Below are 14,442 nucleotides of genomic sequence, written 5' to 3'. Positions count from 1 at the left end.
TGTGTCCTTGAACATGATCGTTTTGGAGGGGATGGTGTCATGATCAGACCGCAGACCATCAGAGGCTGCAGACCATCCAACAGCTGTTCCTGAGAAATGTGTGTCTTTCAATGCCCCAAAGACTGCAAGCATGTCTTGCAGAGCACGGTGGACACACATGATATTGACTGCAAGTGACCCCTCCTTTGCTTGATGTCGCTGTTGCGTCACTGATGTTGACTGGACATTTTCAGATGAAATTATTCACAGATGTTCACTTAAAACATATCTGCCAGTTAGGTTTATATATGTTGAAATTGGTGTGAGTAAAGAAAGTATGAATGTCAAATTGCGTGTTTAATGGCTTACAGTATATTACGGTAGTTTGATTTTAGAGCTATGTCGCTGACCGTGTTCACATTGAAATTTACAAAATTTCTTTTCACAAGTGTTGAGTATTTGTGTAGAATCAATTATATTAAAACGTCAGTAAATTTGAACACACTTCTCTTAATTACAGACAATAACTGAAAAATCAATCATTTATTTCGTACAAGTCACATGGTATATGTATACAATGTTCAACTGCAATGACATTACACGAGTCAACATAAATTAGTAGACAAGACAAGCTGATATGAATGTCAAGGATTAAATACTCTCCATCAGATCAATTAATTGCATACCAATAAAAGCTTGGCCTCATTTAAATACATGTGTTAGCCAAAAAAAACAGAAAAAATGTGGATACACTGAACTTAAGCACATGTGGACTGCTGATGTGTTTGTCAGCTAAACTTGATAAAAACAGTTAGTAGAAACTAATTAGACTAGAATGAAAGAAACACTTAATAGAAAAATATCACAGCTTACTGTATGTAGTGTCAATGTACTTTACCCCTTCTGTCAAATACAGACAATATTTTACATCAACACAATATTTCTCAGGGCATGAATAGGTAAAAAGTGTTTCTCATTATTTCTGAAGATGATACATACCTTTTGGTATAATCTTGTTTCTGACCAAAAAATTCTGTAGATGTGTGTTATTATTGACCCAACAGAATGTTATTGGACTTGGACTATTGGTCTATGCCTAAAGATGAAGACTGATTTTGTTTGGAATAAAATTTGGCCCAAAAGCATCATCTATGCAGGGATGGCAATTTTCCGCTGATCCACGGATTTTATTTCAAATTGTTCAATTGTGAATCGTCTAAATCCATTGAGAAACCCTCAACTCGATGACACAATTTTAAGTTTTCTGCTCAAAATGGATTTTCCTGTTGCCATCCCTGTTCTATGTTACCATGTCAACAAAATTAACATGTTTTCAGCCGTCTGAATAAGAGAAAGGTCCTGAAAACAGAATCGGTTAATGAGAAACATTTTTTTTACTCGAAGCCAGTGTCATGAAAGTCTGAATCATGATGATGCTTGCCATGGAATTATAGTACAATGAAATATCCTTGGAACATCAGAGATTTCAAAGAAGTGTAAAGTACAAAGTTGGGGACTATCAGTTGAGCAATTCAACACTTACTCAAGATTTCAGTTTCACAAAGTTTTTTAGGATGAGGTTTCAAGAGTTTCTCATAACCTGCAAGGTATTTTTAACGGAGTCTGAAACAATGAATCAAAGGCTGAAAATAGCTGCACTCTTTAAAGTGACAAGTACAGAAATGACCAACAGCTTGCCATGTGAACACATTACAGTCAACACCAGCTACAAATGACATATTTTACAAATCTGTGGTATGTACTTTTATTATTTTATAATCTAGAACAATGCATAACCGGCTTATAACATGTTTACAATTTCTATCACTGCCATCATACTTCTTCATTGTCTGAAATATTCATAGATAATGTCTTTAAGATTACATGATGAATGAACCTTGTAACCTATAGGCTTCAAGTTCTGTCAGTTTTTCATCATTTTGTAAACCTAAGAGATGTACAGCATCATTATACATGAGTTACTTCAACCCTTGTGTTACATTTGAAATACTGGAAACAGAAAGTTAAAAAGGTAATAGAAACTTAATGCTAGCAATGCTGTTATCAGTAAAATGCAGATGAGCTAGTCTTGTTTGGACATCAGTATTTCACCAAAATTCCTGCAATATGAGACTTTTATTGGATAATCGTAACGGAATACAATCTACCGGTATCATCAAATTCCTACAGAGCATTGTAGCAACAAAATTACTTCAATTCATAAGACGAGTAACGATACTTTCTACCAACATTCCATGTTTTCTTTCTAAATAATTTGTCTTCAGATAAAAGCAACTTTTTTATACATACAGCAATACATTATAAGTAAACTAACAACAAATTATTGAATAAATGATATAATAACTGCAATGTCTCCTTTTGAGTTAGTTTTGTGGCTCATCGAGAAGGGCAAACAAAATTTACTCAAAGACAAATATACCTTCCAAAGACCTCAGAACACTTGGGCATGTTGTAGTGTCTTACGGATTATCTTAGTTGAGATAACATGTAAATGTCATACATTAGCAACAAGCATTACAGTAAAACAGGAACACTGAACAAATGTTTAAAATAACACTGAACACAAAGTCTACAGATTGAAAACAGAATCACTAACAAGAAAATGTCTTTCATACACTTGTGAACACATGGCGTATATTAAAGTACTGTTTGTCTAGGTATGTGAGATTATAAAGGTTTACTGGTACAATTAGTATAAATCCCATCACAGCATTTATTGGTGATTTGAATGAAAAGTGTAAGTTCTGAAATCAAGGAGCATACTTTTAATAAAAAGAACAGAAACAGATTTCTCAGTCCCAAGAAATTGTCGTGTATTTGACTGAGCATGAAAAACTTGATTTTTCAGCACTTTTTGGACCCATCAGTAAAAAAATTTATCTTCAAAACTGACTGGACTGAAAATTTAGTTTTCCTGTAACAGTATAACACATTCAAGAGAACACTTGTGACACCTTAACGCAACAGTTTCATAATACACTGGGAATAAATAAGCTTCTGCAAAGTGTGAATTTCAAACTCAATCTGTGAAAATCCTCAAACGAAGTAAGTCTTGAAAATGTATGTATTGTTGTATACAGGCATCAAGGAAAATCTGTTTGACCCTGACAACTGCTGCAAGATGTCAGCTTTAAACTTGAAAACAATGTTAACCAGTTCAAATCAACAAGCAATGACTACGACTGTTCTTGTAGATAGACCCAGTTATATTCAACTTGACTGTATTAGAACAACCTTAGTGTTGCTTGCCTTTAAGCCTATTTTCACAAACCTTATGTAACTCATGTAATGAAGTGGGACGGCTAGAAAAGGCTAAGTAGCTCACATGAGTAAAGTCCAAACCTCCAAACTTCAATATCTCACGATGATGCCTTGTTATAACCTGAAGACCTTTTTCATAAGTAGCATTCTTACAATAATTCATATCTCAAGGCCTTGTGGTTTCTCTGAAAATTTATTAAATTAAAAAAAAAGATGATTTTCAGAAAAAGTAACTGCTATATTTGCTGTAATAAGCACCTTGGGTGCTTCCGAAAGATGACAAAGAGGGTACTGATACTGACCAATGAGTCATCGCTATTTCCGGTGGTTAGGTGCTTGCTTTGGGGTCAAAAGAACAAACTGAGAATATTAGGCACCTTTACTGAAAAAAACATACATCTAACTAAAGGCATAATGTACACTTTAGTCTGAGTACAGGGAACTTATGCAGATGAATGGTACTGATGGTCAAGTGGGTTCTTAAAATACAGAGGAAATCTATTCATAATTGAGGCATTGAAACATTGGGTCTGCTAGATCCATCCTATCAGTTTTAGAAATGTGGACAATGTGAAAAGTCTACTGATGAAAAATGGGCCCATATCAGCTCATACTGCATGAGACGTGTGAACGAACAGAAGTAAACAACTTAAACTGCATACATGGCTATGGAATTGAATCAAGACCTCATTTGCAGGACAAATACAGCACTAAATGCTAAAACCACAAGTATATCACAACAAAAAACAAAATAAATAAAGCAGTAGGCATTCAACAACAAAAATGAACACTATCTTATATAAGTTTGTGTTCAACACAGCCACAAAACAATTCAGTCTGTATCACAAAATACGATATGTTAAATATTCTGAGGATGAAGAATGCAGGTTGACAAACTTTGATGATCATCTGCGTTGTGTTGTTTTTAGACTGCTATAAGTGTCAGTGAGGTGGGTTAAGAAATATATGACCAAGCACATATGGCCTCAGTCAACATTAAGCAGAGTCCCACAATCTGAAGCTTGAAGTTCTTTTTGTCAGTTCATTGTATTTTAACTGATGAACCTACATACTTGCAAAGTCGAAATTGAAACAAACTTACACAACTGAACAAAATCAGTTGTGAAGAAATTTAGACACAAGAGCTGAGATAATGGGGTAGGGGTGCATTTTTCATGGGAGCTTTGAAGCTTCTATAGATTGTTTATATATAGTTACCCCTGGATTTTAAGATATAGGGTTTTACAAGGATCCTTGACTTTAATATTTTGCTTGCAACCTGTTCCTAAACTCTCTTACCTGGCATTATTTTCACTATTTTCTTTCTAACAAATACCCTAAATCCTTGAATAAACATCGAGCATTTACATATTAAAAAACCGACAATTACTGGTAGCAGTTTTTTTACAAGGCAATTTTACATCAAAGCCTTGTTTGTGCACTTTTTCTCACATTCTGTTTTCTAACACCCTGCCATCTGATTGTTGACTCGAACAAATTAGAAACTATACTGTCAATTTTTAAAAGGGAGCATTGTGTCCCTAAAGTTTGTAGCCTGAACCCCAGATGCTACAACCTAGCAGATATTCAAGGATGTACAGTATATTGGTAACAATGTGAGCATTAACTGCATTGCTCATCCAAACTTTCCGACAAGCTATAAGACCGTGGGACTCCACAGTAAGTTAGAATGTTTCATGTGTTCTAGTAGTTTTCTGCAGATTATGAGGCAGAATGAGAGACATGCATCATCACAGTTGATAGAGACGACTGATTATCTATGAACACAAAACTCTTTCCTCAATCCTGTACAGCCAACAACATAACCAAGCAGTTCCTCTGTATTAATAAAAGCAAAAGGCTTGACAGATTCCAAACAACCAGTGCTTCACCTCTCTAACATCATCACATATTTAGAAAACGTTTCAAACAATCATTCATCATACATACTATACAACTTGTAGGGAAATCAGCCAGAGAACACCACTACACATAACAGTGTCCCAGAATACACCCTGTATACAGTTGGACCTTGCCTAACCAGACACTTATTGTTTCTGGAAGTCTGAATTCTTTGGTGGTGGTGTCAAAGTTTTAGGACATGGGCCAAGATGCCGATTTACACCCAAGTGATTCATTGTTAACTGAGTTATCTCCCTTACCCAAATTCTACCCTGGCATAAACAACTCTCTCTCTCTATATATATATTTAAAAAAAAATAAGGCTTGCTTTTCACTAAGTACTCATGTGATGACTGATTTCTTTCTTTTTCCAGGATGCAATTCTATATATTTTCAGGGAGGCAAGTTGCCTTGTCATGTTGACTGTTACTGTGTATTAAGCAGACAGTTGGTCACCTTTATTGCATGTTAAGTTCTGAGATCATCTCATACCACACCTGTCAAATGACAATGACTGCCTGATTGACCATGGGACATGCAACTAACACAATGATCACACCATATCACAGTCAGCATGGTCACTAACCAGCCAGTACGAAAAAGTTGTGTGTATTTTGCATTGTTGGTCTGAAGAAATGCAACAATTTATGAAGTATTTGTTTTTGTTTCACAAATACTCATAAGTGGGGTTCTACTGTAGTAGTTTCACTTCTAGCTTCCATATATCCATGTATTGCTATTATAAGACAAAAGTCTACAAAGTATTCCCAGTGCTAGGACTGTCTGAACACCTAAAGATGGCAAATGTTTAAAGCCATGGTGCTAGATCACTTTGTTGAACAGACTCTACAGACTTGTAACTTAAACAAAACCCACTATCTCAAGCAGGTAGAACTGTAACTCACAAACACCTATGAGAGTTACAGTCAGAAGTTTATGGAATGGATCTCTAGGCCTGTTTCCAAAGAGCAGATTTATTCCACGACTATAGTAAAGCTATCTTTAAGTATGGGCTCTACGCAGCTTTGAGGAGTCCTTACTCTTGGTCCTTAGACAACTGTAACTCAATATACTTGTGAAGATCTCGGTTAGAATTGGTCTTCAGTAACCCATGCTTGTCGTAAGAGGCTACTATCCGGACCAGGCTCGCTGACTTGGTTGACACATGTCTTTGTATCCCAATAGCATTGATCGATGCTCATGATGTTGATCACTGGATTGTCTGGTCCACGCTTGATTATTACAAAGCCGCCGTATAGCTGGAATATTGCCGAATGTGGCGTAAAACTAAACTCACTCACTCAATATGAAACACACACTAATGACAGCTCTAGCAGAACAGACTCAAGGGCAATAAATGAATACTTATGACATAAACTCCAGTAACTGACGCTCAGTCCTACACTGGGCTGGCTGATTTCCCTGACAACAGCTGGGCAGTATATGTAGTATAAATACCAAACTATCAGTAACACTCACTTTCTACTAGGTCCTGACCAGACAGACAATGGACATGACATCACAGCTCCAGCTAGGGTTCTTACAGTTGCACACTAAATGTCAACACGCTATTTATATATTTGTACATATTATACAACCTAAACTGCATTTGATGCAACAGTGGTCTGAGAGAAAGCACACTACTAACACCTGACAAATATAGTTTGTCAGGAAGCCAGAAGAACACAATGGTTCCACAAAACTGGCTCCTCAACTCTAAAACATGCATACGTTTATAATGGAAATATTCTCCCAATTTATGCTCTTTAATTTTGTTAAAATCAAACAACAAAGATATTTAAATTTAACATTTTTAAATATCCATCTGGACTGCATGAAAGGACTATTCATGGTTCTAAGCAATACTTGTTGTCCAGCCTACCAGCATATTTGTTGAACCAAAATTTCTTATGGTCACAACACAGGGTTCAAAGAAAATTTCAGTCAGAAAACTTTGGGTTCCCTCTCCAAAAATGATGGTTTTGACTTAGCAAACACCATCCCATAATTTCTTTAACGGAACAGGGCACTCATTAGACTCTTCTGTTTAATGCTATACAATAAAGGATATTTTACTCAGCAGTCAGTTATTGGGTAGAGGGTAATAAGTAAAATTCAAAGCCTCCTGGAGCTTCATGATGCTGAGAATTGGCTTTTGAATCCTACAGAAGTCTACTTACAATCAGCATGTTAAACAGTATTACTTATTCTCTTAGCTAACTGTTGCACCATGAGTTGCCATTGAGATCACCCATATGGGAATGTGACACTGCAAACCAGCACACTGACTTCTCCCTGCTTGGCGATATCTCAATATATTGTCACATCTCATTTCCCAGTCTCACCTATCTTGAAATATTTCAGATTTCACCTTGAACTCCCATACAAGTACAAAAAGAGGATATTTCACTGTCATGTCACATATATTATTTTGCTTCTATAACAATTTGGCTTGACTATCCTCCGAAATGACTTCAACCATGCAATGGCATCCCGTGTCAAGTAGCGAGTCCATCGCCTTCCTCGTCTTCGCAACACTTGCACATCTTGCACTTGCAGCACAGGATGCATGGTGCAGCAAGAAGGAGGAAGGGAGATGCCACCAAGAGAAGCACGCCAAAACCTGCGAAAATACCTACCACCTGGAAAAAGAAGGAATAGCATTTAAGTTACACTTTGATATGAGACATCTGGATAGTAATGCAGCGATGCATAACACAAAAACATAACATTTTTAATGTCAGGGATAAAAAGATTTATTATCCACGTGGTCAACGTATGGGTAGTTGCATACTAATCTCATACGTCACACGTGTGTCGTATCGCGTTGACCTGTGTCGTAACGGCTTGACCTGATATTCTAACGATTTGATTGGATAACCGTTGACCTCTCAATTAGGTCACATTCTGACGTAACTATTTTTTTCATTCATAACAAACACGTGAATTCATTCATTCTACAACTTAAATGCATTGTGGGAATGTAAACATCGCGAACGTTGCCGTGTCGCTGTTTAATTGTGAGTGGAACTGAGACATTATATCCGTCGAAAAACATAAACGCAATGTTTCCACCAGTGATGTTAGCCGAATGAAGCAACTGCAAACCAAGAAACGGGGTGCTACGGAGTAGTTTACTGTAGGAGGCTGTACGAGGCGATGACAACTGACATGCATCGTGACGTCAGTTACCAAGGCAGTGACGTCATTAAAGTGTGATGTCATGCAAATATTGTACTACAGTACAAAACTCTTCCGCAACCTCTTTATGAAACCGGTTTCGGTTTGAAACCAAAATATTAACAAAAATGCGCTATTTTGTCAATTTAATGCATGGAAGACGTGGGTAATAAATAAAATACCACACTCGGTATCATTACATACGAATTATACGAAACTCGTGACCTTCCTATGCTATCTGACCTCGCTTTCGCTCGGTCAGATACCATAGGAAGGACACTCGTTTCGTATAATTCGTATGTAATGAGACCTCGTGTAGTATTCTCTATATATTGTATATGTAGCATAAATGACAAACTATCGGTAAAGTACACTGTGGTTTTAACACACCTGAAGGGACAAAAAAACATATATATTTCTGAAATAATATATTTTACAGTTACTATTATTATTTTTAGTGTTCATCTATTACTGTAGTTCATCTTACGCATTTATTTCGACTGCAACATACAAGTGACTGAGACCCAGAAAAAAAGTTACATCTGTCAGGTCATTATGAGCTTGATGGTTATAATGTAGTTTAACTTATCCGTCAGTCATATAAATACATTCATGATACCATGTTTTTAAACTTTCTTTACATCTGATCTCTCATGCAGGTCCACATACACATCACAAAACTAGGGGTGAAATGGTATACCGCGGTATCAGTAGAACCACAGTATTTTTCCTTCGGTTCGGTATATTTTTGAATCCAAAAATTCGGTATTTTCGGTTTTCGTACAGTCATTTCTATCTAGTCATAAAATGACAGTTTTGTTCATTCAAAATAACAAAAATTATGGTTAATATTTTCCATGTTATTAAACAATGTAAGGTTTGGCTCTTGTCAATTTTCTGCATTATGCTCATATCTCATGTACCGAACTGAAGGCCTTGTACTGCAGTATGTACCGTACCATACCGGGTAAGAGCACACCGTTTCACCCCTACACAAAACAGACATGTCTCTGGTTAGTCATACAATACCTGTGTTCTATGCCATATCACAGAGGCTCTGGAATGTCCCAGTTTGTTTTTACATGGCCCCTTGTCGTAATGCCGCAACAGAAAGTCATCCTGCGAAAACAATCCACATCCAGATCTTATATTAGGCAGATAAACTTTGTATGTTTTTATATTTCAGTATAGGACTTGCGGAAACAGTGTTAGCTGGAGGTTTCAAACCACCTGATCCTGATCTAGAATGAAATGTATTTGGTGTAAAAAAGAACTGAGATCAGTGTGCGAAATAGCCACTGGTCCGCTAGCCAGTGGCTAGTAGAATTCCAGTCAGGCCAGTAAATTTTCCACAGTCACTGGCCTGACTGTCTAATGAATTTTCATGGGTTCATTTTTTACATATATCACTCTCTCCGATTATAACACACTTTAATTTCATGCATGATTATGGCTGGATAAATGATGATATTTTACCTTTGTGGAACATTTTGCTTAGTTTCTACATTCAAACTTCGGACTAGTGAATTATTCTGTAGGCTAGTAGCTTTCAGGCATAGCTAGCCCAACTGGCTAGCAAACTTTGGAAACTATTTCACACACTGACTGTGATAGCAGTGAACTTGACAAGTTCAAAACCTCAGCAGTAATATCTCTAGTATATTGTTAAGTAGGAATTGCTCCAACAAAAGTCTCTATGGGAAATACAATAGCATTTTTGCAAATGTGTTTTGATGTTGGAAGGACAATGTTGCAAGATGGAAGAACTTTGTTTTCATCCTATACAGGACATTAGAAATGGTCCCAGTAATCTGTGCTTGTCCTTGAATGGATCAGTTACTTAGGTTCAATGATTTGGTTGATTGTACTAGTGATCATTGAACAGCATAATACTTAGTAATATGAATCATTATACTCCAAATATCAATCACTGTGTTGTCTGGTCCAGACTTGAATATTTACAGGTTAGGGACCATTCATAATTTATTTTGTGTGTGTGCGTGTGTGTGTGTGCGCGCGCCCATTTTTTTCTGGCGAGCTAGGAGGGGTCATCAATTTTGTACACACTAACTAGGTGGGGGTGGTCCGTCATCAATTTTGTACTTAAAAATTGATTTTGTACATGACATGCAGGGGGTGTGTCACTTATTTTGTACATAAATTTGGGCGGTGGGGGGGGGGTGTCATTCACATTGTACATGCTCCTCCATAAAAATCATCATCACCCCCCCTAGCCATAAATTATGTACGGTCCCTCACCATCCAACAGCAGGATTATTGCTTGACTCCGCAACAATAAACAAACAAATGAAAAGGGCATAATTGTGTACACTTACATCTAGAGACGCCAAGCAGTACCAGCAGAAAACATGTTTGCATCTCTTACACATCATCTGGGCACAGCCATCATTTCTCTCTATAGGCACATGGCAGACGGGGCACCGCTTGATCTTCGCATCTTCAGCACTGCTGAATGGAATGCTGAAACGAGGGCAACATTAGCAGACACGTCGTGAATGAGTCTTGTTTAATAGCACAGTCATCCATAGCACAACACCCTTGCATTAGTGAGTGAGTATAGTTTTATGCCGCTTTTAGCAATATTCAAGCAATATCATGGCAGGGGACACCAGAAATGGGCTTCACATATTTTACCCATGTGGGGAATCGAACCCAGGTCTTCAGCGTGACAAGCAGACACTTTAACCACTAGGATACCCCATCGCCCCTTGCATCAGTTGCGTTCAGTCGTCATGCGAAGACCTGGGTTCAACTCCCCACATGGGTACAATGTGTTTAATCCATTTCTGATGTCCCCACCCTGATATTGCTGGAATATGGCTAAACGTGGCATAAAACTATATTCACTCACTGACTTTCCTTGACACAGTTGTTAACAGTGTGAATGATACAAGTTCTGGGACAAGTGCTCAAGTGTGCCACTGGGCACCATGAAAGATGTTACGGTTTGCCGTCCCTCTGATATTAGGTGAGGTGAAATTGGGTTTACCGTCGTGCTTGAGAATATTTTGCTCTTATGACGACGTGCATGCGTGTGTATGTGTATGTGCGGCTGCTTGTACTAGCCCAGACTTAAGCTGGTTTTATAGTGCTAGCCCACAGAGATACCATGCCGCAGTGAAGCATGAATACCACACTCAGACACATTATACTGACTCCGAGCCGACCAGTCCTTGTTGTACCCATTAATGCCGAGCGCCAGACAGGGACCAACAAGTACCATATTTTAATGTCTTTTGGTATGACGTGGTTGGGGATCGAAACCCACGACCTTCCGCTCTCCGGGCGGACGCTCTAACCACTACACCACGGAGGCGGTCCCCTCTGGTATTAAAGTGCCAACCCAAAAAACTTTTTTGATCAATCATGTGACTCAGTGACTAAGGATAAATAGTGAGCAGTTGAACATTTGACATTTTGTCTCTTCTTATTGAACACATGTGAATCATACTTATTATTAAGGATGTTCACATGTGTTTTCCATGTGTTGGTCACGATTATTTAAGATTCCTTCTTATCAGACACAGTTTTCCTATTGGACAGGGTAAAGAGGGAGGATATTATTTATAGTTTTCATTCACTTTTTGACAAATGAATAAACTTAACAAGACGCTAGTGTACCACATGACCACCAATGGCCATGCCGTCTCTCTTTCTCACAAAATACCTGCGAACAACAACTCACCCGAGGTCTTCCTGTCTGCCAGACGCCATCACCTCATCACAAGTTTTGGCAGCATGCCATTTGGATTTACATATTGAACAGAACTTGAGACCACACTGCAAAAAGAGAACATCTGTCATTTTAACTGATCCTTAGAGTACCATGATGAGGTCGTAATGATAGTTATTTCAACAGCCATTAGGAAAATTGGCTTCTCTGAAATAATGGAAATGTCTTCAAAGAAATCCTGACATGAAAATATAATAAATTATACAAAGTGAAAAGACAGTTTAACAAAACCACACAATTTTCTTTATCTTCAAAGATAAAAATTAAATCAATACCTGTACCAACCATGGCAACGGAAGCAAGGAAAGATAACTCTCAAAGAACAATGCGAAAATCACATTTTGCACTAGACCATGATCATAAACACTAATTGCTCACCCTGAACAAAGAAACCAACCCACTAATGTTTAAATATGAGAAACAGGTCATAAGTGTAGGATATGTGATGACCATACTGTTGGACACTGGACAGGTGAAGGATGGACATTCTCCTCCGGGGGAGGTGTTGGACTTGAGCAAACATGGCAGACAGTTTCACAGCCAGCCTCGGGACAGAAGGTACGGTTGGGGTCCATGTCAACCTCTGCAATACAAAATGGCAAAATAGACAACATTTTCTCTTATATCTAGTTGAACGATTTTAGAGCTATCAACTCATTTACTTACTTATATATTTTCTTATTTATTCAGTATTATTGATTTATATAAATGTCTATCTTACTTACTGATCCATCTTTGATATATTATGAAGTTTATTTGCATTATTTCTTTTAACTACCTCAACTTATTAACTATCCCAAAATGAGGCCTTATATACATGCTGGCAAAGACTGCCAGCGCTTTGGCTGGTAAGCTCGTGTAAATTCCAACTGGTGTTAATTTGCTTATGGGGTGATGGGTAGCTCAGTGGTTGAGGCGTTACCTGGGTTCAATTCTTCACATGGGTTCAATGTACAAGACCCAATAATGGTATCCCCTGCCCTGATATATTTCTGTAGCATTAAAAAAGTGACATAAAACAACATTTGTTCACTCATTTGCTTACATCACCTGCTGTTTCCCATCTAGCTCAGTTTTTCAAACCAAAACACAATTAAAAAGTAAGATAATATCTTTCTTTCAAAGGCATTTTGGACCCATAACAAAATGTAAAATGTGTAAGAAAAACTACTTACCCCTCAAATACCGTAATCTTTGGTATCTCTCAAATGTTGTGTGGTCAACCATTTTTTTAATCTGAAACAAAAACTTGCACATAAAATCCTTATCAATGTCATTAGGTGTGAACTGACTCCTTACCACCTGTGGTATTGGACAGTGTAATGATTAGAGATGGGTTTGGGAGGTTCAAGTTTTATCCCAATAAATTAGGATACACAAGGCAGTACAGTGAAAGGTATCATGATATATACAGCATAATTCAAAATCCGGGTTAGAATTGGTCTTCAGTAACCCATGCTTATCGTAAGAGGCGACTAACTGGATCGGGTGGTCAGACTCGCTGACTTGGTTGACTCATGTCTTTGTATCCCAGTTGTGTAGATCGATGCTCATACTGTTGATCACTGGACTGTCTGGTCAAGACTCGATTAAGTACAGACCGCGGCAACATAGCTGGAATATTGCTGAGACTGGCGTAAAACTAAACTCACTCACTCACTCATTAGGGGCGTACTGATGAATTATGGACCTGTGAAGATCCGGGGTAGAATAGGTCTTCAGCAACCCATGTGCTTGCCATAAAAAGGCGACTATCTTGTCGTAAGAGGCGACTAACGGGATCGGGTGGTCAGTTTCGCTGACTTGGTTGACACATGTCATCGGTTCCCAATTGTGCAGATCGATGCTCATGCTGTTGATGACTGGATTGTCTGGTCCAGACTCGATTATTTACAGACCGCCGCCATATAGCTGGAATATTGCTGAGTGCGGCGTAAAACTAAACTCACTCATTCACTCACTGATGAATTATGACCTGTGTTATTAAGGTGTAGTGGTATTACGAGTCAAAAAGATTAACTACTGCCTGTGTTATTTATGGTGTATTGATTCAAAGCCACCTATGTAATCAGGAGTCAGGGCTGGATTTAAGAGATGTTAACCTACTTGCACCAGGTGCAACCTGAGATAAACACCTAGTAGCACCAGCCACATTCCAGTTGCAACGTAGTGTGTTAAAAGGTCAGATGTTTCGGTGCACAAAAACATATTTCCGTGATATTGGACCCATGAAACCATAGCAATACAGAGACACAGCTGGTCCCAGGTTACTGTAGCTGTCATAGCCACGAGGTGTCTATAAATAGCAATGTTTTGGTGCCATTCCTATTCAAAGTTTAGAAGAA

General features: G+C 38.0%; 1 protein-coding gene across 1 annotated transcript in view; it reads right to left on the bottom strand.

The window, feature by feature from the left end:
* Window positions 1–6,388: 6,388 nt before the first annotated feature.
* The window catches only part of LOC124285830 (probable E3 ubiquitin-protein ligase RNF144A), a 45,776-nt gene continuing 37,722 nt past the window's right edge, over window positions 6,389–14,442 (bottom strand). The window contains exons 4-9 of the mRNA XM_046722100.1: window positions 13,273–13,333; window positions 12,553–12,680; window positions 12,050–12,144; window positions 10,680–10,824; window positions 9,373–9,462; window positions 6,389–7,805 (exon numbers count right to left, since the gene is read on the bottom strand). Coding sequence (XP_046578056.1) covers window positions 7,662–7,805; window positions 9,373–9,462; window positions 10,680–10,824; window positions 12,050–12,144; window positions 12,553–12,680; window positions 13,273–13,333 — 663 coding nt within the window. The 3' untranslated portion in view covers window positions 6,389–7,661. The remainder of the gene's footprint in view (window positions 7,806–9,372; window positions 9,463–10,679; window positions 10,825–12,049; window positions 12,145–12,552; window positions 12,681–13,272; window positions 13,334–14,442) is intronic.

This window comes from Haliotis rubra, unplaced genomic scaffold, assembly GCF_003918875.1.
Source record: "Haliotis rubra isolate DU_JTF1 unplaced genomic scaffold, ASM391887v1 Scf37, whole genome shotgun sequence".
Lineage (NCBI taxonomy): Eukaryota > Metazoa > Mollusca > Gastropoda > Lepetellida > Haliotidae > Haliotis > Haliotis rubra.
The sequence above is the reverse complement of the archived record's forward strand: the minus strand, read 5'-3'. Positions and strand labels throughout refer to the sequence as shown.